This window comes from Caenorhabditis remanei, chromosome IV, assembly GCF_010183535.1.
Source record: "Caenorhabditis remanei strain PX506 chromosome IV, whole genome shotgun sequence".
NCBI classification, from domain to species: Eukaryota; Metazoa; Nematoda; class Chromadorea; order Rhabditida; family Rhabditidae; genus Caenorhabditis; species Caenorhabditis remanei.
Window position 1 is genome coordinate 13,268,403 of NC_071331.1, and position 21,538 is coordinate 13,289,940.

Here is a 21,538-nt window from a genome sequence, read left to right on the forward strand (position 1 = left end):
CTTTTCTGAAAACTTCCATCCCCCTTCATGAGAGCTGAAACTTCATTCTTGCCACCTTCACACTCAAATCAAGAAGTGTAGAGAAGAATGAATGCCTCTTCTATATATGTTCTTGTCTCAATTATCTATGGTTTTCCATCCGTCTTACTGTATATTTTCTCATTTTTTGTTATCATCAATTTCCGAAAATCGTTCGATTCCTCATTTTTCAATCTTTATATCTACGATGGACTATTCAATCTATTCACTTATTTCAATGGTTTCGTGTTCTTGAGATTGAGTAGTATCACTTGTGACACGTGTTTCTTCGCCTCTTTCTTCAAAAATACAAGTGGAATTATTCTGAATTTCGTTGTCGCAATGACGTGGCACATGGCATATGTACAGTATGGGACTACTGTACTTATCTCTTCGAATCGGTTTTCTGTCCTTTTGAAATATAATGTACTTGAACCGGTGAGTTTCTCTGAAATAAAAAGCGAGTGAAGTTTGTAATTTTCAGATTTGGAGAGAGTTCACTTGGATTCTTGTAATCTTGGTTTATTTCATGCCATTTCTAGACACTTATCGTTACTTTGTCCATACGGCTGAAATGAAATATTATGAAGAAACGGAGGGATACACTCATATTTCGTCAGTGGTACGTTGTTTTTTCAGAAAAATCAAACGGAGTTTCGTTCGATTCATGAAATTCCCACTGTAGTTTTTAAATGCTCGCATGTGAATCACATGCATTTCCGTTGATCTGGAAAAGTTCTGAGATCCTTTAACGACCCAGACGAGTCTTGGGAAAAGTCTCGAGGATCTGGGAACTGAAAATACTGAAATTCTGTTATGATTTCTCACGAAAAGTTGAAAAACATAGAATCTCACTTCAGCCTATCAACGACAGTTTTGCATATCTCATCCCATTCATGATCATATCGACAATCTGTTCAGTTGCTTTGAATATTACGAGTCTTCTGTTCGTAAAACAAGTGAAACTTCGAAAAAAGAACGAAGTGGAGAGTAATTTCTTAATTATCATGTCAATCACATGTACTGCACAGTTATTCGGAATGATTCTCAGTGTGTCGAGAGTGATTCTAGCAGGAACGAAAGTTGCAAACACGCTGGCTCAAATACTTCCATTTGTCAGTGATGGATTGACTCTGGTTCAACCATGGCTATTGGTTGTATTCTGTCATTCTGTGAGTTTGAAATTTGTGTTGATTGAGAATCAAGTGAATATTTAAGATTCGAGATAAAATGAGGATGACGTTGGGTTTGAAGAAGTCAAATGTTCAAGCAGCTTCCAGTCAAATCTTGAAAGCTCGCTCAATTACAACTTGATTGGAATCATCCCAGAATTTCCCATTGTGTTCATAATTCTTCTATCTGGTTGTGAGAATCAAAATAAAAAACGCCAATTTCAGAGAAAATCTTCAATTAAATAACGATAAATTTTAATAAAAAGTTCAACAAAAAGGAAACGTTTTGAGCAATAATCATACGAAAAATGATGATGAATTCTACAATAATCTCTTGAAATTAGCACTTAAAAAAACAAAACAAATCATGAGGAAGAGAAAAGAAAAAAGGCACATCATGCACGCACACACATATTTTGAAAGGGAAAAACTCAATAATTTAGACAATTTCAGAAAGAATTCTGGATACAAAAAAATGAAAAAAGAGGAATCACAGATTATTGCAAATTAGAAATAAGGCATTATTATGATGTCAATTTACACCGAAAACACACAATAAGTAGAGAAAAACGCGGGAAATTTAGATATTTTTTGAAAGAAACATTTGATAAGATGACTCATGGCATTGGTGATAAAAGAAAGATATAGACAGCCAGATAGATCAAAATTGGTGGAAGAGAAAAGAGAAAAATGACGAGTTGACAATCAGCAAATATTGATTGATTTCCCTCTTCTTCTTTTAATTTCAGTCTCATTCTCTCGATTTCAGCTTCCACTCTCATCTCTTCCATCATCAAATCAATCAATAATTGGGGATCTTCTTCTTCATTTTTCAGGTCATAGGGCCACGTGGTGATGACGTGGCTCTTTTCTTCTCCATTATCTAATTGATTATCATTCGGATCTTCTGGTGTCGGCGTCCTTCTTCTTCTCACATCTGCCACGTCATCACCAGACCACCAGCTTACTGCTGATTGTCTCCCCTGCGTGGCCCTCCCCGTGAGCCCCCCGAAGGTGCCGGAGGGGCTGCTGACGATTGATTATTTGCTGGGTAGCGAACGGCTTTCGGAGGTTGATATGTCTGAAAATAGATGAGTTGTTTGTTGTATTCTGAAAGTAAAGTAACCTCTCTCGTCGGAGCCTTTGTACTCGTTCTTTTGTATGTTTGCCTGTCTCTATCCATATCAACATCTTCCAATCGTTGAGTTAATGAGAGTTTCTGTTGGATAGCCAAACGAAGAAGTTGATTCAAAGTCTTCTTCTCTTCTTCATTTGCAGCTTTGTCTGCTTTCAAGTCCTCGACCTGAAAATTAGAAAAACTCTTTGCTATTTGAGACCAAATGAATGGAACTATAATCTCTGAGAAGGTTTGTTTGAAAAGGATAAGGCTGTTCATAAAATGAGGATCAGAATGAGAAACTTAGCTGTTGAACACTTACCTCTGATCGAAGTTCTTCACACTTCGCATTGAACATTGCTCTGTTCGAAGCGAACGTGGCAGCGTCTTCCTTCAATTGTTTCAGTTCTCTTCTCATCTTCTCCGTGATATCCATTTGCATTTTCTTTTCTGACTCGAACTTTTCTCTCATTGAACTCAATGCACTCTCTGCTGTCAACTTATTCGACTTCAAAACAGTTCTCAATGTCGAGATTTGATCTCTCTTCGTTGACAAAAGACTTCTCAATTTCATATTTTGCATCTCGATTTCATTTTCAGCACCACTTGCCATAACAGCTTGATTGAATGCTTGTTCGGATGTTCTTTTCACAACTTGAAGCATCTTTTTCAACGAATCCGTTGTTTCAGAAATTGGGTTTCCTTCTGAAATAAAGACAATTCTAGTAATTAGCTCATTCCGTTTTTCTACTTACCAGTAAGAATTCTCTGTCTCAAATCAGTCTCCGAAAGAACATCTTGAACCTTCACACTCGCCAATTTCTTCTCAATTTCTTTAGCGAAACTCGGTGCAATCACGAGACGATCAGAGTTCAATGGGATAGATCTAGATGCATTTACATCTGTTTCTGTTCCACTTTCAACTCCTTCTTCTGCCAAAGAGACGCGTGGCACGTCTTCTGCGTTGTCACGCGCCAATTGGCGAAGTTTTTTGACAATCTCTTGTACATTTTTCTCTGTTGAAATTCCTTGATTCTGTGTCATTTGATGATAAAATTGGTATAGTTGGTCTGATGCTTGAATCATTGCGTCCTGGAACAGAAATTTTCTAAATTATTTCATTTCATTTAAATGCTCACCTGAGCAGCAGCCAACTGTGCATTTTTCTCTCCAGCTAATAACACGAGATACCTCAAATCTGCCTTCAGAATACCAGATTTCTTCTCTTCTCCTTCTTTTTCATGACGATCCGTATCTCGAGCAGTATTTTGAAGTTTATCAAGAATCACATCTTTCTGTTGTCGAGCATGCATGTAGTCGAGTTCATCTGGAATGTTCTTTTTGTTTTTCAATCATAATTTCAATCAAAAACTCACTAGTTGGTCGATGAATATTGAGTGAATCTCCCAAAGCAGTGACGAATTCAATGAAAACCTTCTCTTTACTCTTCATTTCTTCCAAAAGTCCATCATTTGCAGCCTCCAATTCTCTCACTTTCACATCACTTGATCCTTGCAGCTCACTGAATAAATCACTTGCTCCAGGTTGTGGAGTTGGGAGGGTCCCGCCCTGAAATATAATAAAGTTAAACTTTTAAGTCAAAAGTAGTCCAACCTCTTCCAATTCACAAATCCAATCATTGAGGGAACTGATATGTTCTGCAGCTTTCACTTGATCCAATTCTCTTTTCATCGCCAATCGTTGATCTCTTTCCTGTTGTGCGGTTTGTAGAGCTTCTTCCAACTGAAAAAAATGTCATTTGAAGACTGAAAATCACTAAAAACCAAAACTGAACTCATCAAAAATATAGGAATTTGTATGGTATTGTTTCTAGTTTCCAACACTTTTCAATTCAAATGACCCAATAAAGTTTATGGTCTCTCAACTACCTCACACGATTTTTTCGTCACAATGAATTGGAGAATGTTCAGAATACTAACTTTGAGAGTGATTATTGGTTTCACTGATTGTTCCACGAAGTAAATTTTTAATGGACCGTACAGATCAAAAGTAGAGCTTACTCACCTGTTTCTCAGCAATAATTCTAAGCATTTCGCTCTCTTCATTATACGATTTCAAGATGTGAATATTATCTTCCAGTCGATTATTATCAATTTTCATTGATTCATAATCCACTTGACTCCCTCTTAAATTCGCAACAGTCTTCTGTAATCCAATATTTTCTTCTTCTAATTCCGAGTATTCAGCCATCAATCTCTGTTCTCTTTCTTTCGTTTCCTTCAATTCTGCTCTCAGTTTCCTCCGTTCATCTTCTAAAACTGCTCCAGAATCCATTTCTTTCGAATGTTGCTTCTCAATTCTCTCTAATTCTTCCTTCTTCACTGCCAATTCTTGTTCTTTTTTCTTCAATTCCAATTCAAGTTTGGCAATTCTCTGGAGGTATTCTTCTTCTTTTGCTGAACTTTCTTCCAGAAGTGATTCCTCATTTTCGAGTTCACTTCGAGTTGATCGTTGATGTTGGGAACGGTATTCAGCAAGGGTCTAGAATCAAATAGGTTGTATTATTATTATTGAAAAGAGTCACAACTAACCTGATTAACCTTCTCCACCTCAGCTCTTGTCGAATCCAAATCCGCCTGCATCTCATCCAATCGTTTTTGTAGATCATCCTTCTCCCCTAATAATTTTAAACCCGCAGCTGCTGCTTCTCGAATATCTTGACATTTCTGTTCATAACTTTGTGTCAGATCTTGATATTCATTCCGCAGTTTTTCAAGTTCTGCTTCAGCCATTTTGGCTTCTGAATAATGAATGATGAGGAGTATTCGAGAAGCGGAAAAGAAGAGAAAAGAAGGAAGATTTCTGAATATGGGCGTGGTCGAAGGTGTTTAGTAGGTTCAATTCCCAAGCGGTGAATTTGCGTTTTGAAGAGAAAAAGGAGGGAGAGAGTGTCGAAAACTAATTGTATATTCATAAGGTTTTTCGTTTTCAACTGAAATAGTATGGATTTTGAGGAGAGTTTAGAGAAAAAGGTAACACTAGTTCCAGTAGAATTATGAAATGAAAAATTGACAAGAGATGGAGAAAGAGAGAAAAAAGAGTAGAGAATGGAACAAAAAACAAATAGAAAGAGATGGAAAAAAGAAGTGTTGGCTGACTGACCTGACACAAATATTGAGTGGTGTTTCGTTTTTTTCGTTCACTCGGCAGCAGCCAAAATCGACACAACGGGCGGGAGTTCTAATGCCTCCGCAAACGGTATGATTTGAGATGGAGGAGAGCAAAAGAAAGAAGGAACGACCGGAAATGAGAAGTTTTGGTGCATCCCAGACTTCCGCTCGATAGTGAAATACAAATTGATGTAAAACGAGATTGGGAATCGAGCAATTTTGAAATGCAGTAGCTCATTTATCCGTGATCAGCTACATAAAGGAAGCACAACTGTTGTAGATTCTTTAAAACTTGAAAACATAGAAGAGATTTCCGATAAAATAGGATAAAATTTCGATTCTGACCATCACGAATTTACTGGTTACTGATGTAATCATAAAAACTTAAGTATAGTTTGAAATAGTAAACTTATCAATAATTCAGATTTATGTAAATTCTACTAAATACGTTTTGAGAAACATTTTTAATCACAAAACTTTTAAGAAAAAGAAAACCGAAGAACAGGATAGGATCTCACCAATCAGTTACAGTAAGCTTGTTCGAGTTGAAGTAAGTTTTGAGGATCATGGCAATTTCAGAGTGCGTTGTTTTGACTCTTTCATTTAAAATAAACAAACTTTTAAAAAGCCAGATAGTTTTGAAAAACGGACATTTTAATAAGCCAATCATAGCCAAACAAAAGAACGAAGAGCACGGGAGAAACCGTAAGAAAAATTTCTGTAGAAAACTAAAAGTTCAGATTTGATTCAGAAGTTGACTAAAAGCATAATAGCCAGAACACTTTCAACATTTTAAAGTTCATAAATTCCACTAAAAACCACAATTTCCCAGAAAAACCATTCAAAACGAAAATACTTGAAAGTATTGAAAAATAAGTTTTATGAAACATCGGCCACACACAAAATGTAGAAGAGATGCAATTTGAAACCAGTTGGGCAGAACCTTGGAAACGAGCAAAAAGAGATTTCATCTCATTCTCTCTGTTCACTCTTTCTCTTTTGCTCTCTAACTCTCTTTTTAAAACTAACACCCCGCTATATCTAAACGACCGCCCGCTGTCCACTGAGAAGTCTGGCTTCTCCCAAAGAGCATAACTCGGAGGGAAAAAGAGCACAAGTGTTGTGCTCTTTATGTGTGTGTGTCGGTCTATGCACAATCTCTCACGCTATCACTTCCACAAATATACAAATTTTGAATAAGACTGATAGGGGAGAATGAATGAAAGGAAGAGTGAGGACGGTTTGACTTTTTAGGTGAAAGGAATACTGTACGAAATTTCAAGAACTTTTTGAGAGCAAGAAGAAACATTTTTCAAAAAATCAGTTTATCTGCTTTGAAATCAGAACAAAATGTTGAACCTTGTTCTAATTTCCAAGACTTTCGAATTAAAAATGATTCATCTTTTCTCTAGATTTTTCTCTAAATGATCATCGACCTTGAGGAAGAAAAAGGGAGTAAAAGGTGGAGTTTTTGAATGAATGACCTCCTCAATCCTTTCTTTTTCCCGATTACGTTTTGACAGGAGGTAAATGAAAAAAAAGAAGAAAAAAGAGAAAGAATGGGTTAAAGTTAAGATGTTGTTTTCCTAGTGAACAGCTAATATTTGGTTTAAATTGTATTCGTGAAGACAGATAAGAAAAATCAGAAGATTCCTGGAGCCAGAAAGGATTTCCTCCTATTTCTGACCATATGTGATGGTTTTGTAATGTTTGCTAACAAATCCATATGGATGATCGGAAAGGAAATAAGGAAATGGAAGAGAGATAGAGAAAAAGTGAATATGCACCAACCGTCTGTCAACAATGAGACGGGAATCCCATTGTGTTGTTGTCCCTGTTCTGGGACGGGAATGATGAAGACACACGCAATCGGACGGAGACGAATTGAGGAGGAGAGAGCAAACTGGACAGTGAGGTGACAGGAATAATACGAGAGAACGCTTATTTTCATAGGGAATTACGATTTACAGTTTTAGTTTTGGCGTGAAAAATAATGGAGAAGTAGTGATGTAGGTGGGTTTGGTTTGGATTTGATTCAGATACATCCTTTGGTATATTCTATTAAAAGAGATAACTTTGATGTTCAGGAGTTGAATATTGCCTGAAAATTGGTACTCTGAAACGTCGTACTTGAGATTTGCGTTTTTTATTAGAAAAGAGGGGAAAACTCAGGCTAATATATTAATTTTCCAGATAGTTTTGATTCATTTTTGTCTCTTTTTGTGATAAAGTAATGTTGACAATCAAAAATATATTGTTACTGATACTCTTTCCCTCTCTTTTGTTTTCAGAAAAATCTGAACACTGAAAACCATTGATACAGGGAATTTTATGAAGTAAACCCGGTGAATAACTCTTTAAATTTCTTTTTTAACCGAGATCACAGAGTTGTTCACTGGAATTATCTTTTTTTCATATAGATTTAGGTATTCTCCATATCAGTGAAAGAAACTATGCGTGTAAAAAACTATGCTTCCTAACTGACATTATTCAGATAAATCATCCCAAACTTACAAAAATAATCAGATTTTGGAGAATCACAGACGAATTTTTTATCGTTAGAACTAATGGATCGCTATCTTAAAACTCCAAAACTAAACAAAATTTTTCATAAAAAGAGAACAAAAATGAAAGAATTGCAATGGCAAGTCAAGAACGACGAAAACCTTCCGGACGGAACTGAAGCGGTGGTAAAAGAGATGGATGAGGGATCGAATTAATACATAAAAATCAGAGAGACGCAGACAGTATCGGACAGGAAAGCGGGAGAGAGACCCTCTTCTTCTTCCCGTTTGTCTCTCTTCACTTCTTTTCGCTCTCATGATTTTTCGAGTTCTCTATTTTATCTCTTCTTCTTTTCATCTCTCTTTCCGTTTTATTTTACAAAACGACGATGGCGGCGACCGCTTGCCTTCCTTCAGTTATTTCTCTCTCTCTCTTCGATCCCGCAGGTGTCTAAGTTTCTTTGATTTATATTGTATCTCAGTATATGGTATATATAGGTGTATAGTTATGTGTACATGTATGTATAATGAGGGAGAAACTTTGAAGAGAAAAAGAAGACGAGAGAGAGAGAGGAGATCGTACTATAAAGGATTACTCTGAAAATCAAAGAACCAGAATGCAAATTAAAAAGTCAATGAAAGAGGTCAATTCAGTCACTCATCTACAGTACCCACAATTCTTGCTATGAAGCGTTTTTACAAACAGTGAATTTCCCAGACTAGACATTTCATCCATTCAATAAATTAGTTTCAATTCCAAAAAAAATCACAGATATTATGAGACTATTTCAGATTACAAATAATGAACAGCGGGGGTGGATAAAATACTTTGAATAAATAATGCAATTTCAGGGACATGGCAATGTGAAGGGGGAAAGATTAGAAGGCATCATGTGGTGGTTGAGCAAGAACCATATTGTAGAAGTGGTCAGTGCTCCAGAAACTGGCTGGTTTCCACGCACACCATCCCTTCGAAGTGATAGTCTTGATGTCTTCAGCTCCAGTGTAATGAGGATCCAAAATGAGGAATCTGTAATAGGAAATGGAAATAGACGTTCCAGTTTTCTGAGCAGCTCACTTTGTCTCTCCAGTAGTTTCGTTGAAATCGACTCCTAAAATAGTGTGTGCCAACATGTTTCCTCCAATCATAACTGGAGTTCCTGAAGTCTCGAAGTGACGAGCCAATTCACGAGCTCGCTCAACAACTTCTGCTCCAGAATTTGTAGCGATGAAGCGACATTCGAGCTCTGAAATGCTTAATGAGTGAATAATTGAAGATTTAAATGGAAATCTTACTGAGCAACTCATTGAGCACATAACTGATTTCAGTGCTACCAATCCACTGGCGCGAACCTACAAATTTCTGCTCCTTGTCTCCAATATTGACAAGCGTCTGAAAAAAGTCAATTTTAAAAAGCAACAGTGTCATTGAATTCACCTGTTGAATATCCCGATGACTTGGCACAGGCTTGTCAGTGTATCCATTCAAAATGAACCAACTCCAAATAGTTTGGAAACTACGATAAGCACATCCCCATCCGTTGTCATCAATTCCGTCTTGCATGTAATGATGATAGTTGTATGGACCATTGACAGTGGTCACCACACCAACTGGTTGATCTGTAATTTAGTGAGTTGAAGAGAGTCTATTGACTATTTCCAACTTACAATTTGAAATCGACAAATGCGGTTCCCGAATGAGTTTCTTGTTGGTCAAACGGACACTGTCCGTGTGGAGAGCCAAGGATTGAGATAACCGGAGACAAGGTTTGGAACTTGGTAGATTGAAAAACTTATGGAGACGGATGCGGTAGTTTCCTGTGAAAATATTAGTAGGTATGATATTTTATTCGAAAAATTGAGTTCCCACTTTGCTCATTTTCAGTCCACTTCAAAGGCAATTGAAGATGAAGAAGGGAAACCCATCCAGGTGGAAGATAGGTTGCTGATGTAGTTGTAGTGACACCGCGCTTAAAAAAGATATTGAGATTTGAGCTTTTTTTAAATTCTATTACCCCAGATCTAACTCCGTTGACAGTCACCATCATTGTGTTGTTTGACCGTCTATTGAATGCTTCACGAGCTCTTTTGTACAAATCGAATGAAGAATCACCGAAGAATGCTGGGAAAACAACATCGCCGATTGTAACGAGACGAGTGAAGTGCTTGTTATCTAGAAAATACATTTTGAAAAATTTAATGAAACAAATAAAGTAAACCTTTGGTAACCTTGACGGTTGGAACAAGCTTCTGATCTTCAGTATCATTTGAAGTGTCACGAGTGAGTGATTGCATGACTTGGAACTCGATGACATCCTGAAAAAAAAACACTTGAATGGAGAAAACATTTTCAATACAATCAATTACTTTGTACGGGAGAGCTCCCTTGGTAAATTTGTCGAGATATTTTGGTTTAGCAGCTTCCTTCTTGTGCTCACGAATTACCAAACCGTGTTCGGCATTCAAGTGAGAGAAACGGAACGATGCCATCGAGAGTCTTTCGGCAGCAGATCTCGCGTCTTCTTGCTCACGTCCGGCACGAAGAGTCCACTCGAATCCGATCTAAACAATCACTTTGTAATTCAGTTTCCGTGTAATATAGGTTCACCTTGCTAACACAGCTAGCTCCCTCCATGAGAACGTGTTCATTGTTGAACATGACATTCTGATCCAAGAATTCGCTGATGTTTCGATTGTCGAGCATTTTCGATGACAGCTGGAGGGTGAATGTCCCGTTTCCGATGAGAGTAGATTGCCCGTCAATGTTCACATTTCCAACAAGTTCAATATCTATACGTAAAAATGTTGAACATGATCTCTAGAAAATTCTATATACCTGCTGACAAAGCGCTTTCCAAGAATTGCAAATTCGACTCGATCAAATCTTCTTTATAAGCGAAAAACACGTGAATGACCTGCTTCCGATCTTTCCGTCCGAAAACGAGCCCACCGATTGATGTCTGTGCTTCTGTGACGTTGGATTTTGAGAAAGAACGTAGATTAGCGTAATTCTGTGAATATTTTTGTTCTCTATGACCTTTTTGAAATTTTTCCTCACCTGGAACATGGCCTGCGTATCGATGAACCATAGTTCATTCACAACCGGTGTTGGAGATTGTGTAGCCATCTTAGTAGGTTTGATTAACGAAACAGTTTCGGAACCAGTCATCGTTGTTTTGGTTTGCGACAACCGAGTATATTGGACTCTTAAAAAAGTAAAGTGTTTATGGATATTACCACGAGCTCGAAGTAAAACAATTACAAACAATTGAGTATGTCATTTATACGACCAGCGGGCAGATTATGAGGATACATTAATTAAAACGAGAGATGAAACAATCGGAAATAATTTAAATTCCATGCACAAGAGTAGAGTAATAAACATAGGGGGAAAGTTCGATCGATAATCGGAAGTGGGGAGAACGAGGCTAATAAATAAATTGAATTTGGCCATTAAGCTTATTGGAATACTGTGATTGTAGAGGAAGAGTAAGAAGGAAGAAATTTAAAATTTCGAAAACGTTTCTTAATCTTGAACTCCAACTAAACCCTAAACAACATTATCACATTACAAAACAGGAAGAATCATTGCAAGAAAAGCCAACGATTAAAAAAAGTGAGTGCAAAAAAGCATTCAACGCTTTCCGTCGAACAGAAGGGGATAGAGACGTTGAAGGCGATCGATGAGTTTTTCTGAAAACAGAAACGAGTTAGAAGATTATGGGTATTTGTCGAAGGTTGTGTCGGTTGTCATGGGTTACCCGAGAGAGAGCGCGAAGAGCTCGAGCAGGTGATACGGGAGAATTATGATACGAAAGTAGGAGGTAGTATTGCTTTTTTGGCGTGGAAAAGAAACCCGCTTCGCAGTTTTCTATGTCGAACTCAAATTAACAGGGAGGAGAACAATAAACAATCTGGACTATTGTTCCTAATTCGAATTCTTACCAACGAGACTCAATGAGAGTGCTGACGCGATTGAAAATGGCACGTCCTCCACGATAAGCGAGATATCCGAGCGATCCCCAGACAACGATTCGGACACCTGTTGCGAACACCTGGAAAAAGTTATTCAACTATGTTTAACTCTGTTGATATCTTCTCACTTTGGTTCCGAGACTTGGTGGCGGAACAACCATCAATGGATCAAAGTCGATGTTGGTGTTCCATTTATTAACGATTCCGGGTGTATGTCCGATTCCAACAACTGAGACAATTGTCAATGGCTGATATGGTTGCCCAGTGGTTCCACGAAGCCATTGAGCCCGTTTCTCGATAGCATTACGAAGAACGAGCATATGAAGAGCATGCGTCATGTATGCATCACGTTCCTCAACAAAAATTTGTGAGAGCTGTGGGAAATCGTCCGCCATTTCCGCAAGAAGTTGCTCAAGAAGATCTTTTTGTTTGCACCTTTCAACCTGAAATATAATGACTGTTCACTAATCAACCTGTTAATAGAACTTGTCGGATTCGGAATGACACGTACCTCTTCAGCAGTAATCTTTTCACGATGAGAGAAAGCAACGTGGAAGAAGAATCTGATTTTCTGCCAAATGGAAAGTGATGCGAGAGCACGTTGAAGTGTGACTTGGATTGGACGATCTCCGAGAACAACACGACAGTTCTAGAAAAATATGGTCTATAGTAAATATGATATTTATAAAACCAACTTCAGTAGCTACTGCAGCACGATGAGCAGCACGGAACTCTCCACCCGGAGCCATTGACAATTCGCGTGTCACATGAGCAGACATAGAGAGAAGAAGAACATGAAGAATTCCTTGAATTGCACCATTCTAAAAAGCTTTGAAAAATTGAATTCGGTTCATAAAGCGAAAAAATTACCTGTTTTATCGTCTGGATAATTTTTTGGGAGTTCAAATCCTTAGCTTCGCTCAGAAGTCTAGCCTCGTCCATTGAGATAATAGAAATTCTTGATGGGCACAATTCAAGCATAACGAAATCTGGCTGAACAGCACGAATTGTATTGGAGACGTCTTCCTGAGATTCCTTTGAGAAATGAGCAGTTCCGATGAGATACACAGTTGAATCTTCCATAGCTTGTTTCCATGCTGCGTCAGAATCGTTTAGAACAGGATTGCGTTGTGGAATCCCCAAGTTGGTAGGCCATTTAAGAATTGTGACTGAAAAAAAAAACATTTAAAGTTACACAATTTTTTTTCAAATAAACTAACCTGTGTTGACATTCGGAACGAAGTCGAGAGCTCTCTTGCGCCCGAAATGATATCCTCCACAGACTGGATTATTAACGACAGATCCATCTTCAGTAGCTTCTGGAGCTTGTTCAAGCTCATAGTCCAACTCGGCGTCGTCTCCAACATGTTCATCGAAGTTCGATGTAGAATCGGCGAGAGAAATGATCGATTGATCAGCTGTCTCACTGGCTCCGCCCACCACTGATACTGAAATTTTGCGAAAATATATTTCGATTAGTTGTTGTTTTTCAAAAAAATAACAATGAAGGAAGGAACTTACATCCTTTTTTAGAGTTGATGGTCAATGAACGCATTCGGAAAAGATCCTAAAAAATAATTTCAAATCAATAAACTTCATTTTATTTATACCTCTTCAGTCAATTGATCCTCAGACGGCGGTGGAACGTCATTAGGGTCTGGAAATTCAGTTCCATCCGGATTCAAGTTGGATGACGAGTCCGACATCTGAAAACGTCTGTTCAAAATTTTTTAAACTTCCAGATTAATGACAATACGGTTCTAATGGCATTCAATAACGATTCCTTTAATTTATTCTTTCGAAACTGTAAAAGCTTGACAATTTTTGGCAAAAATCTTTGAAAAATTCCAAATTTCCATTTTGAGAACCAAAAAATCCACTAGTCCAGTTGAGCACTCTTGCGAGTGTCTGCGTCTCTATTAGATGTCTCGTCTCTCGGTTAAAACCGTGCCGCACTTGAAAATTGCAACCCTGGCACTCTTCCACAATTCGTAAATCTACCCAATTTTTTTCAGATTAATTTTAGATTTATCTCTTTGTTTTATTAAGTTTAAACGACTAACGGTTTTCATAAAAGTAGACACTGAATTTTTGTAACGACTGTTTTCATTCCGGCCAAAGCATGGATGTATGAAATCTTGTTCTCTCTCTTTTAGGATTTCAATAACTTCAAATTAAAATGTCTCTTAATTCAGTATTTTCAGATATGACTACGGGAAATTTACAAGTAGCAATTTATGGATTCACATCACCAATAAGGACGTATGAGCCGGCTGGAATATGTTATGAAGTGAGTTTTTAGTGCTAAAAGAATTTCGTCAATTCAAAAGATTTAAAAAAAACAATGAAGTATCATTTAAATCTATATATTTCTTTTTTCCAGACTCGTATAATTCGTGATAAAATTACTCTTGGTCATTGCACTTTGCCTATCTACAAAAACTCTCCGATGCCTCAGCCTATCAGTCAAGAACAACGGAAAAAATCTTCAGAAGAGCCGGCAGAACTAAGAAAAGAACTTTTTGACGCTGATAATGAGAAATACGAAAAATATTTGATGAAGTTGGATCCAAATGATTGCAAAAATCAAGATCACTATAAGGTTTTGGGACTTTCTAAACTCAGGTGGCAAGCAACTTCTGAAGAGATTCGATTCTGCTGTAAGAGATTTTAGTAAATGTATATTTTTCCATTATCGTTTTATAGATCGCGCGAAAGTTCTGAAGCACCATCCTGACAAGAAGAAGCATCGTGGAATCGTTATGGAGACGGAGGAGTACTTCACTTGTATTACAAAAGCTTATGAACAAATTGGAATGTCAGACGCTAAGCGTCAAGCTTTCGACTCTGTTGATCACAAGTTCAATGATACTATTCCCAATGAGAAGTCAATTAATCCAGATAATTTCTACAACGAGCTCGCTCCAATCTTCCAATTGAACTCAAGATGGTCAAGCTTAAAACCTGTGCCAGAATTAGGAAAAGCTGATGCTTCTCGTCAAGATGTGGAAAACTTCTATGACTTCTGGTTCAATTTTCAATCGTGGCGTGAGTTTTCGTATTTGGATGAAGAAGATAAAGAAAGAGGAGAAGATCGTTATGAAAGAAGAGAAATGGAAAAACAGAACAAAGCGGAGAGAGAAAGGCGGAGAAAAGAAGAGGCAAAGAGAATTAGGAAATTGGTTGATATGGCATATGCTAAGGATCCAAGAATCATAAAGTTCAAAAAGGAACAGCAAGCAGTAAGATTAAGAAAATTTTTCACAAAATAATCAGTATTTTTCAGAAAAAAGACAAAGTGAAAGAAGATCGCCAACGTGCCATTCGTGAGAAGCAAGAAGCCATCGAGCGTGAGAAGCGCGAGAAGGAAGAGGCTGATGCGAAACAGAAGGAAGAAGCTGACCGTAAGGCAAAGGAAGAGAGAGTAAGTGTATTTAAATACTATTAAACGAAACTGTAAACAAATCAATTATATTGCAGGAAAGAGAGAAAAAGGAGCGTGATATTGCAAAGAAAGCCATGTCTCAACAACGTAAGCGACTGAAGAAACTTGCCGAAGAAGCTGGACACTGGACTGAAAATCCACGAGATAAACTAACTGAAATGGAAAGAATCGAACGAATTTGCATCGGTTTCACTGTTGATCAGCTACGAGAGCTCTGTGAGAAAGTGGAGACGCTCAGTCTTCACCTCGATATTCAGAAGGCGTTGACTGATGCTGAACGTCTGAAGAAAGAATCTGCTGGAGCTAAAGTGACTTTGCCGGAAGACAAGAATAAGGAGAATGAGAAGCAAGTTGAAAAAGAGACATGGACCAGCGAAGAAATTCAATTACTCGTTAAAGTTAGTCTTATTATCGATTGAAATTTCTATAATATTTTTTCCAGGCATCAAACACTTTCCCACCAGGAACTGTTGAACGATGGGTTCAAATTGCAGATTATATTAATGAACATCGCAAAGACAGTAAAGGACTTCCACCAAAAACTGAGAAGCAAGTTATCAAACAGTGTAAAGCAGTTCAAACAATGAATGTGAAACTGCCGGCTACAACTCAAAACCAACTCGGAACAGCTTTACCAGATGAAGATGTGTGGTCAGCAGCTGAACAGAAGACTCTGGAAGATGCAATCAAAAAATACCCAGCTAGCGACGCTGAGCGATGGGAGAAGATCTCAACAGATGTGGGTACTAAATCCAAAAAAGCATGCATTCGCAGATTCAAGTATCTCGTACAAATGGTTAAGAATAAGAAATAACTCGTCTGATCCTATTCTTCTATTCGAAAGTCCCGTTTCCAATTACTTTAAACAATATTTTCTCATATCATTTTTGTTTTTTCTTCTTCATAAACTAAATCCCATTCTAGGTCTTTTTCTTGTTTGTCCTCTATTTCTTCATTGTTCCTAAATTCTCGTTGTTTCCCCGCATCTTAATCAACCCTCCAATTTAGTAGTACTATGTACTTTTCCTTTTCATGTTTCACCCACATTGTGTGCAGTGCTCAATATTCATGTCTCAGTTACGAAGATTAGTAGAACGGTGTCATTTCATCTTGAATTTTTGAAGGAGTTTCAGAAAAATTTAAGAAGAACCTCTGTTATCCATTTAACTTTACAACCGAATCAAAATAAATTTAACAATGATGACGATGATGATGATGATATCCATCCATGTAAATAACTTCAGGTTGTGTGTAAATAACAGGTGTTGCAGTTGGATAGACAATTGGCTGAATATTTGGATACATTGGTTGTACCATTGGCTGCATCATCGGCTGCATCATTGGCTGTACAACCATTTGTGGAGGTGGAACCATAATTGGTGGTGGAGCTTGTGCAACAACGACTGGAGTTGGGGTAACAGCCACTGGCATCACTACTTCTGTTCCTGGAAATTAATTGTATGCTAATGAAATGAAAGACTAAACGACGAACCTCCTCCATTGTGATGTTTGAAGTTCTCAAAATGAATCTTTCCAACGCGAATATCTCCACGAACAGTCAAAGCAACGATCTTCTTTGGACACTTGTGATGATGATAGTGACCGATGTGATGACCATCCACATGGACCTATAATCGGAGCTGATTAAAGACTTGATCAAGAAATGATCTACTCACCGAATATTTATGATGCTCATTGTGAATTTTCATACAAAATGGACGTCCGAATACAATATTATTGTGATGATGCTCCTCACGATGCCATCTTCCTCTCGCAAGATGATTGAATACGATCACATTCTGTCCATAAGAACCCATTCGAACAGAAATGTGAAGAGCAACTCCATTTTTTGTCGGGAATTCGACAGTGAAACCACTGAAATTGTATATTTATTTCATTTTTCCCAGGAATCATCTCAACACTAACCCTTGTGGTCCTTGGAATACATCTCCATGAATTTCAACAGAGGAATGTGCTTTCATTCCCTCGTAAATTGGCGTGGCAAGTGGAATTGGCTGAAAATAGAACTGATTGGTGTGGGGGAATCTTTGAGAATAACTTACTGGATTCTCAATAATATGCACCATTTTTGCTAGTTATTCGTGAAGTTCTCAATCGAATTCGAAACGAAATATGAAGGAAAAAAGACTTTTATGACAATTTTTTATCTATTGAGTTTCGAAAGAAATGTGGAAGTGCTGGGAAGTGCGATAAGAGTGAAAAGTGACGACAATTTTATGTGAATCACGATTCGATAAAAAAGACCAAACGATGTTTGCTTAAAATTGGTATTTGTGGTCATTTTTCAGGCACACCTCGAACTAATCTGTCGTCGTAAAAAACGAAGTTTGATACCGGACTCTGAAATTAATCATCGACTTGAGTGTTGTCATTGCTTTTCCTATTTACTGTTCCGAATCTATTTTTTTATTTTGATAATTCAGCTATTCATTCACAGGAATTAGAGGACAATTGTATTGCTAAAAAATTACAAAAAGTGAAAACATGGGGAAGTCGTGGGGAATACAAGAATATTGAGTCGAGTGTGGGAGATGTGAGATTAAAATTGGATTTTCGTCGATGGTCTAGCCCTGGAAAACTTCTGCTGGTGGGTGAAGCCATCCATCGTCCTCGTCGAACCATTTTCCTTCCGGTTCTGCCTTGACACCGAAGAAATCAGCGATTTCTTCGATACTTTTTGTGTCAAGCTTCTTGGCAATAACGAAACCGATGCAATTCATGAAAGGCTGACATTCAAAGTAGTTGGCACACTCGAGGATTTCCTTCAGCTCGTAAAGTCCTTTTTGATCAGCGTCAACGAACTTCTCGATGGCGAGTTTACTGTCGTCGATGACGTCGTATTCGCGGAGGTGTGAAAAGATGAACTCGGCAACCTCTTTTTTGAATGGAACGCTCACCTTCTCAGATACGATGGTGTCTTGGTTCTCCCAGTTAGGCTGAAATTGATTGCTTTAGATTTTTTCAACTTTCTTAACTTTTTATATCACTTACGTGGGAACCCTCGACGGATCTGACGAGTACTGGAATCATTTTGAAGAGTTCTCTCTCGCGAAGATAGACTGGATCTTGGTCATTATTGAAAATGACCGGGAGTTCGAAAGCGGTCATCACTGAACTGAAATAATGCGTTTATCAACTTTATCAATTGAAATTATATCAGGAAAAATCAATTTTAGAGTGAGCAATATAAGATTAAAAATTGCTAGTCCGAAAATCACAATTATTTATCTGAAAAAGAAATACTTTCGCAGAAGAATTCACTAAAAATTGATAGGAATACGAAAAGAAACGAAACTTTGAGAAAATGACCACTTTTAGCCAAAAATGTGCGTATGTCTTGGAAGGTCTCGAAATCGCGAAATCGAGGCGTACACTGAATGCAGGAGAGCGCGTTTTAGGAGAGCGAGAGACTGTAATACGCAGACATACGCAGGCACTGTGTGAGTCTCCCGAGGAACATTTTCCGGTAAATGCTGTTTCGAGAAAATTGCGGGAAATTTCCCGAACTTCTGGGAACGTCACACCGGCAGACATGCAGACAAATTGGGTAATTACAGGAGGAGCGCCTCGTATGACAATTAAGATCAGGAATTCAAGACAATTTAGATATTTATTGAAAACGTTTATTTTCAATTTGGTTTTCGTAATGATATACACATAGATGATTATTTAGAGATCTCTCATTGATTGTTTGTCAACTTCTGAGTTGGAGCAGCAGAAGGAGATTGTTGTCCCTGGAAATAAGATGATGTTCAGATGTTACATCATTCAATATATTACCTTATTTGATCCCCATCCATAGAAAGCATTTGGATAAGCAACAGCCGGAGATGAATAAGAATATGGATAGTAATATGGAGATGAAACGACTTCTGGAGTGTACACAATTTGAGATGAAGCAAGACAGAAGAGAGAAATAGCCAAGACAATCAGAGACTTTTGGAACATTTTTAGATTTATTCGGAGACTTGGAAAGTGATTTCAAATGGAGAAAACTTCCACTTTTATAGGTGTTTCATTGTGTACCTTGACTCTTTTTTGAGCTCAAAATGTGCATTTTCATGCACTCGCTAAAGATAAATAACCAGTTATTCGGAAAGTGTTCGATTTGTTTGAAATGTTGCATTGTACTCTGATATTTGTTTAACTAAACTACAGTAACCGGCTACTGATACTGATCTTACAATTGGGTTGAAATGACAATCTGATCAAATTGAAGTAGTTGCAATTATCAAAAGTCTTATTTCTCTCTGAATCCAATCAGTTGATGTCTATAAAAAGAGAGAAAGAGCAAACTTTATCTTAACTTTTATTCCGAAAAGGTGTCAATAGTTTATTCAAACAAGCCTATACAAATAGAAGATTTCGGTATAAAAGTGACAGTTTTCTCCACTTGAAATCACTTTCCAAGTCTCCGAATAAATCTAAAAATGTTCCAAAAGTCTCTGATTGTATTGGCTATTTCTCTCTTCTGTCTTGCTTCATCTCAAATTGTGTACACTCCAGAAGTCGTTTCATCTCCATATTACTATCCATCTGCAGCTGCCTATCCATATTCTTATACTTATTCATCTCCGGCTGTTGCTTATCCAAATGCTTTCTATGGATGGGGATCAAATAAGGTAATCTATTGAATGGTGTAACATCTGAACACCATTTTATTTCCAGGGACAACAATCTCCTCCTGCTGCTCCAACTCAGAAGCTGACAAATAATCAATGAGAGATCTCCAAGTAACCATTTATGTGTACTATACGATATAATGACAAATAAAATAGTTCAAATACGAATTCACCGTTTCTAAAGTCATTCCTTATTTGAGACTACTTCAGAACTCGCTCCTTTGAATGCCGGCATGTTCTCATTCAATAATTTTTCAATTTTCTTAATGAGTTCAGTCTGATCTGTACACAAGTGAAGGACATCCATGTCGAACTGTAAAATATGCAACAGATAAATGTTAGATATTCAGAGTTACATACCGCAAGAGTGACATCCATCGGAGTCTGGATCCTGAAACGAATTATGATTTTGTAATCCATGAATCGAGTAACTCACAATAGCTCAGCCGCGATAGTAGAGTCTCTCATCTTGTTTAAACAATCAATCATTTCTTTATCTTTTCTCTGAAAATGATTTCTGTAAATTGTCTGAAATATTTGATACCTTCATACGAAATTCATTGACTTCCAGCATGATGAAATGATGAGTGAATACGATGATAATCATGAATCCGAATAGAAAATATGGCCATAATTCATAAGTAATTCCACGAATATATCTACGCCAGGGAGGATTGAAATGCTCAAAATCCAGGCTTCCATTCGCTGCTTTTTTGAATATTTCGTATTGTTTTGCATCTATTTTTAAGTTTGGATTGTTCTCCACAATTGCGTGTTTTTGAGACTGAAAAAATGATTGTTTTGTTCCTAGAACTCTTTCTGAAACCCACTGAATGCTTCACAATTTCTACAAGTTTCCTGATTCTCAAATGGGTCAAATACTTATTATTCTCAATTATCAATGATGCTTTCGAACGGGATTTATCTCTATCATCAAATCCAATTCTTTCAAGTAAAGGAAGTCCGAATTCGAGGATTGTCGTATTCCGTAAGACAAGGCTCCCTTGAATTTCACGAATATCTAGAAGTGACTGAAAAAATAACAATACTAGTCATAGGACTCGATGAACAAGGAACCTGAAAACTTATAGCATCCACATTATTTTCCAGAATCACATCTCCTTTTATATGCTCACAATCTGACGTAGTTCTCTTGTATTTCTTCTTTTCAGACCATAGACAACAAGCTACAAAACGCTTTTCAAATATTATAGAAATGACGGATGATACCTGGCCATCGATATTTCTCATCACACGATTGCCAATTTTTGTAAAAATTTCTTCTCGTTTTCTTATAGTTGTCTGATGGGAAATCGTTCATTAGAACTTGAATGTCTTCCAATATCTCACCTTGTCTAAACTTATTTTGTGCTTCGAACATCATTCGAAATATCTTTTCTTTGTCTTCTCGAGTTGGGAAAGAAGATGAATTCGCCATGAAAACAGATTGACTAAGAATAATTAGTAGAAGAAAAAGAACAAGAAAAGTCATATTTATATGAGGAACTGATAGAGAAAACTTGGAAACAGTAG

The 21,538-nt window shown here is 37.4% G+C and overlaps 10 protein-coding genes across 10 annotated transcripts; 3 read left to right on the forward strand and 7 right to left on the reverse strand.

The window, feature by feature from the left end:
- Positions 1 to 547: 547 nt before the first annotated feature.
- On the forward strand, positions 548 to 1,332 carry GCK72_013721 (uncharacterized protein; the record flags this gene model as incomplete). Its single annotated transcript, XM_003096818.2, has 3 exons — positions 548 to 640; positions 879 to 1,190; positions 1,237 to 1,332. The coding sequence occupies 3 exons, from the start codon at positions 548 to 550 to the stop codon at positions 1,330 to 1,332; spliced, it is 501 nt and encodes a 166-aa protein (XP_003096866.2).
- An 822-nt stretch (positions 1,333 to 2,154) lies between these two features.
- On the reverse strand, positions 2,155 to 5,060 carry GCK72_013722 (uncharacterized protein; the record flags this gene model as incomplete). Its single annotated transcript, XM_053729956.1, has 9 exons — positions 2,155 to 2,271; positions 2,317 to 2,493; positions 2,630 to 3,012; positions 3,063 to 3,399; positions 3,447 to 3,634; positions 3,684 to 3,876; positions 3,922 to 4,050; positions 4,333 to 4,809; positions 4,860 to 5,060. 9 exons carry the CDS (start codon positions 5,058 to 5,060, stop codon positions 2,155 to 2,157), a joined length of 2,202 nt encoding a protein of 733 aa, XP_053584728.1.
- A 3,761-nt stretch (positions 5,061 to 8,821) lies between these two features.
- On the reverse strand, positions 8,822 to 11,069 carry GCK72_013723 (uncharacterized protein; the record flags this gene model as incomplete). Its single annotated transcript, XM_003088533.2, has 12 exons — positions 8,822 to 8,972; positions 9,021 to 9,189; positions 9,239 to 9,335; positions 9,381 to 9,562; positions 9,611 to 9,760; positions 9,813 to 9,912; positions 9,958 to 10,115; positions 10,162 to 10,258; positions 10,310 to 10,504; positions 10,551 to 10,732; positions 10,779 to 10,953; positions 11,001 to 11,069. The coding sequence occupies 12 exons, from the start codon at positions 11,067 to 11,069 to the stop codon at positions 8,822 to 8,824; spliced, it is 1,725 nt and encodes a 574-aa protein (XP_003088581.2).
- Positions 11,070 to 11,883: 814 nt separating this feature from the next.
- GCK72_013724 (uncharacterized protein) lies at positions 11,884 to 13,623 on the reverse strand (the record flags this gene model as incomplete). The annotated part of the gene is made up of 8 exons (XM_003096846.2): positions 11,884 to 11,997; positions 12,046 to 12,360; positions 12,429 to 12,566; positions 12,613 to 12,738; positions 12,788 to 13,086; positions 13,138 to 13,365; positions 13,439 to 13,484; positions 13,528 to 13,623. 8 exons carry the CDS (start codon positions 13,621 to 13,623, stop codon positions 11,884 to 11,886), a joined length of 1,362 nt encoding a protein of 453 aa, XP_003096894.2.
- A 500-nt stretch (positions 13,624 to 14,123) lies between these two features.
- On the forward strand, positions 14,124 to 16,176 carry GCK72_013725 (uncharacterized protein; the record flags this gene model as incomplete). Its single annotated transcript, XM_053729957.1, has 6 exons — positions 14,124 to 14,207; positions 14,301 to 14,577; positions 14,624 to 15,159; positions 15,204 to 15,341; positions 15,398 to 15,760; positions 15,805 to 16,176. 6 exons carry the CDS (start codon positions 14,124 to 14,126, stop codon positions 16,174 to 16,176), a joined length of 1,770 nt encoding a protein of 589 aa, XP_053584729.1.
- Positions 16,177 to 16,553: 377 nt separating this feature from the next.
- GCK72_013726 (uncharacterized protein) lies at positions 16,554 to 17,449 on the reverse strand (the record flags this gene model as incomplete). The annotated part of the gene is made up of 5 exons (XM_003096858.2): positions 16,554 to 16,807; positions 16,855 to 16,990; positions 17,039 to 17,237; positions 17,289 to 17,377; positions 17,426 to 17,449. 5 exons carry the CDS (start codon positions 17,447 to 17,449, stop codon positions 16,554 to 16,556), a joined length of 702 nt encoding a protein of 233 aa, XP_003096906.1.
- Positions 17,450 to 17,947: 498 nt separating this feature from the next.
- GCK72_013727 (uncharacterized protein) lies at positions 17,948 to 18,491 on the reverse strand (the record flags this gene model as incomplete). Its single annotated transcript, XM_003096836.2, has 2 exons — positions 17,948 to 18,319; positions 18,375 to 18,491. 2 exons carry the CDS (start codon positions 18,489 to 18,491, stop codon positions 17,948 to 17,950), a joined length of 489 nt encoding a protein of 162 aa, XP_003096884.2.
- Positions 18,492 to 19,063: 572 nt separating this feature from the next.
- Positions 19,064 to 19,331, reverse strand: GCK72_013728 (uncharacterized protein; the record flags this gene model as incomplete). Its single annotated transcript, XM_003096816.2, has 2 exons — positions 19,064 to 19,117; positions 19,164 to 19,331. 2 exons carry the CDS (start codon positions 19,329 to 19,331, stop codon positions 19,064 to 19,066), a joined length of 222 nt encoding a protein of 73 aa, XP_003096864.2.
- A 482-nt stretch (positions 19,332 to 19,813) lies between these two features.
- On the forward strand, positions 19,814 to 20,105 carry GCK72_013729 (uncharacterized protein; the record flags this gene model as incomplete). Its single annotated transcript, XM_053729958.1, has 2 exons — positions 19,814 to 20,005; positions 20,052 to 20,105. 2 exons carry the CDS (start codon positions 19,814 to 19,816, stop codon positions 20,103 to 20,105), a joined length of 246 nt encoding a protein of 81 aa, XP_053584730.1.
- Positions 20,106 to 20,189: 84 nt separating this feature from the next.
- Positions 20,190 to 21,443, reverse strand: GCK72_013730 (uncharacterized protein; the record flags this gene model as incomplete). Its single annotated transcript, XM_053729959.1, has 7 exons — positions 20,190 to 20,318; positions 20,366 to 20,396; positions 20,442 to 20,509; positions 20,571 to 20,789; positions 20,836 to 21,036; positions 21,083 to 21,192; positions 21,356 to 21,443. 7 exons carry the CDS (start codon positions 21,441 to 21,443, stop codon positions 20,190 to 20,192), a joined length of 846 nt encoding a protein of 281 aa, XP_053584731.1.
- Positions 21,444 to 21,538: the final 95 nt, after the last annotated feature.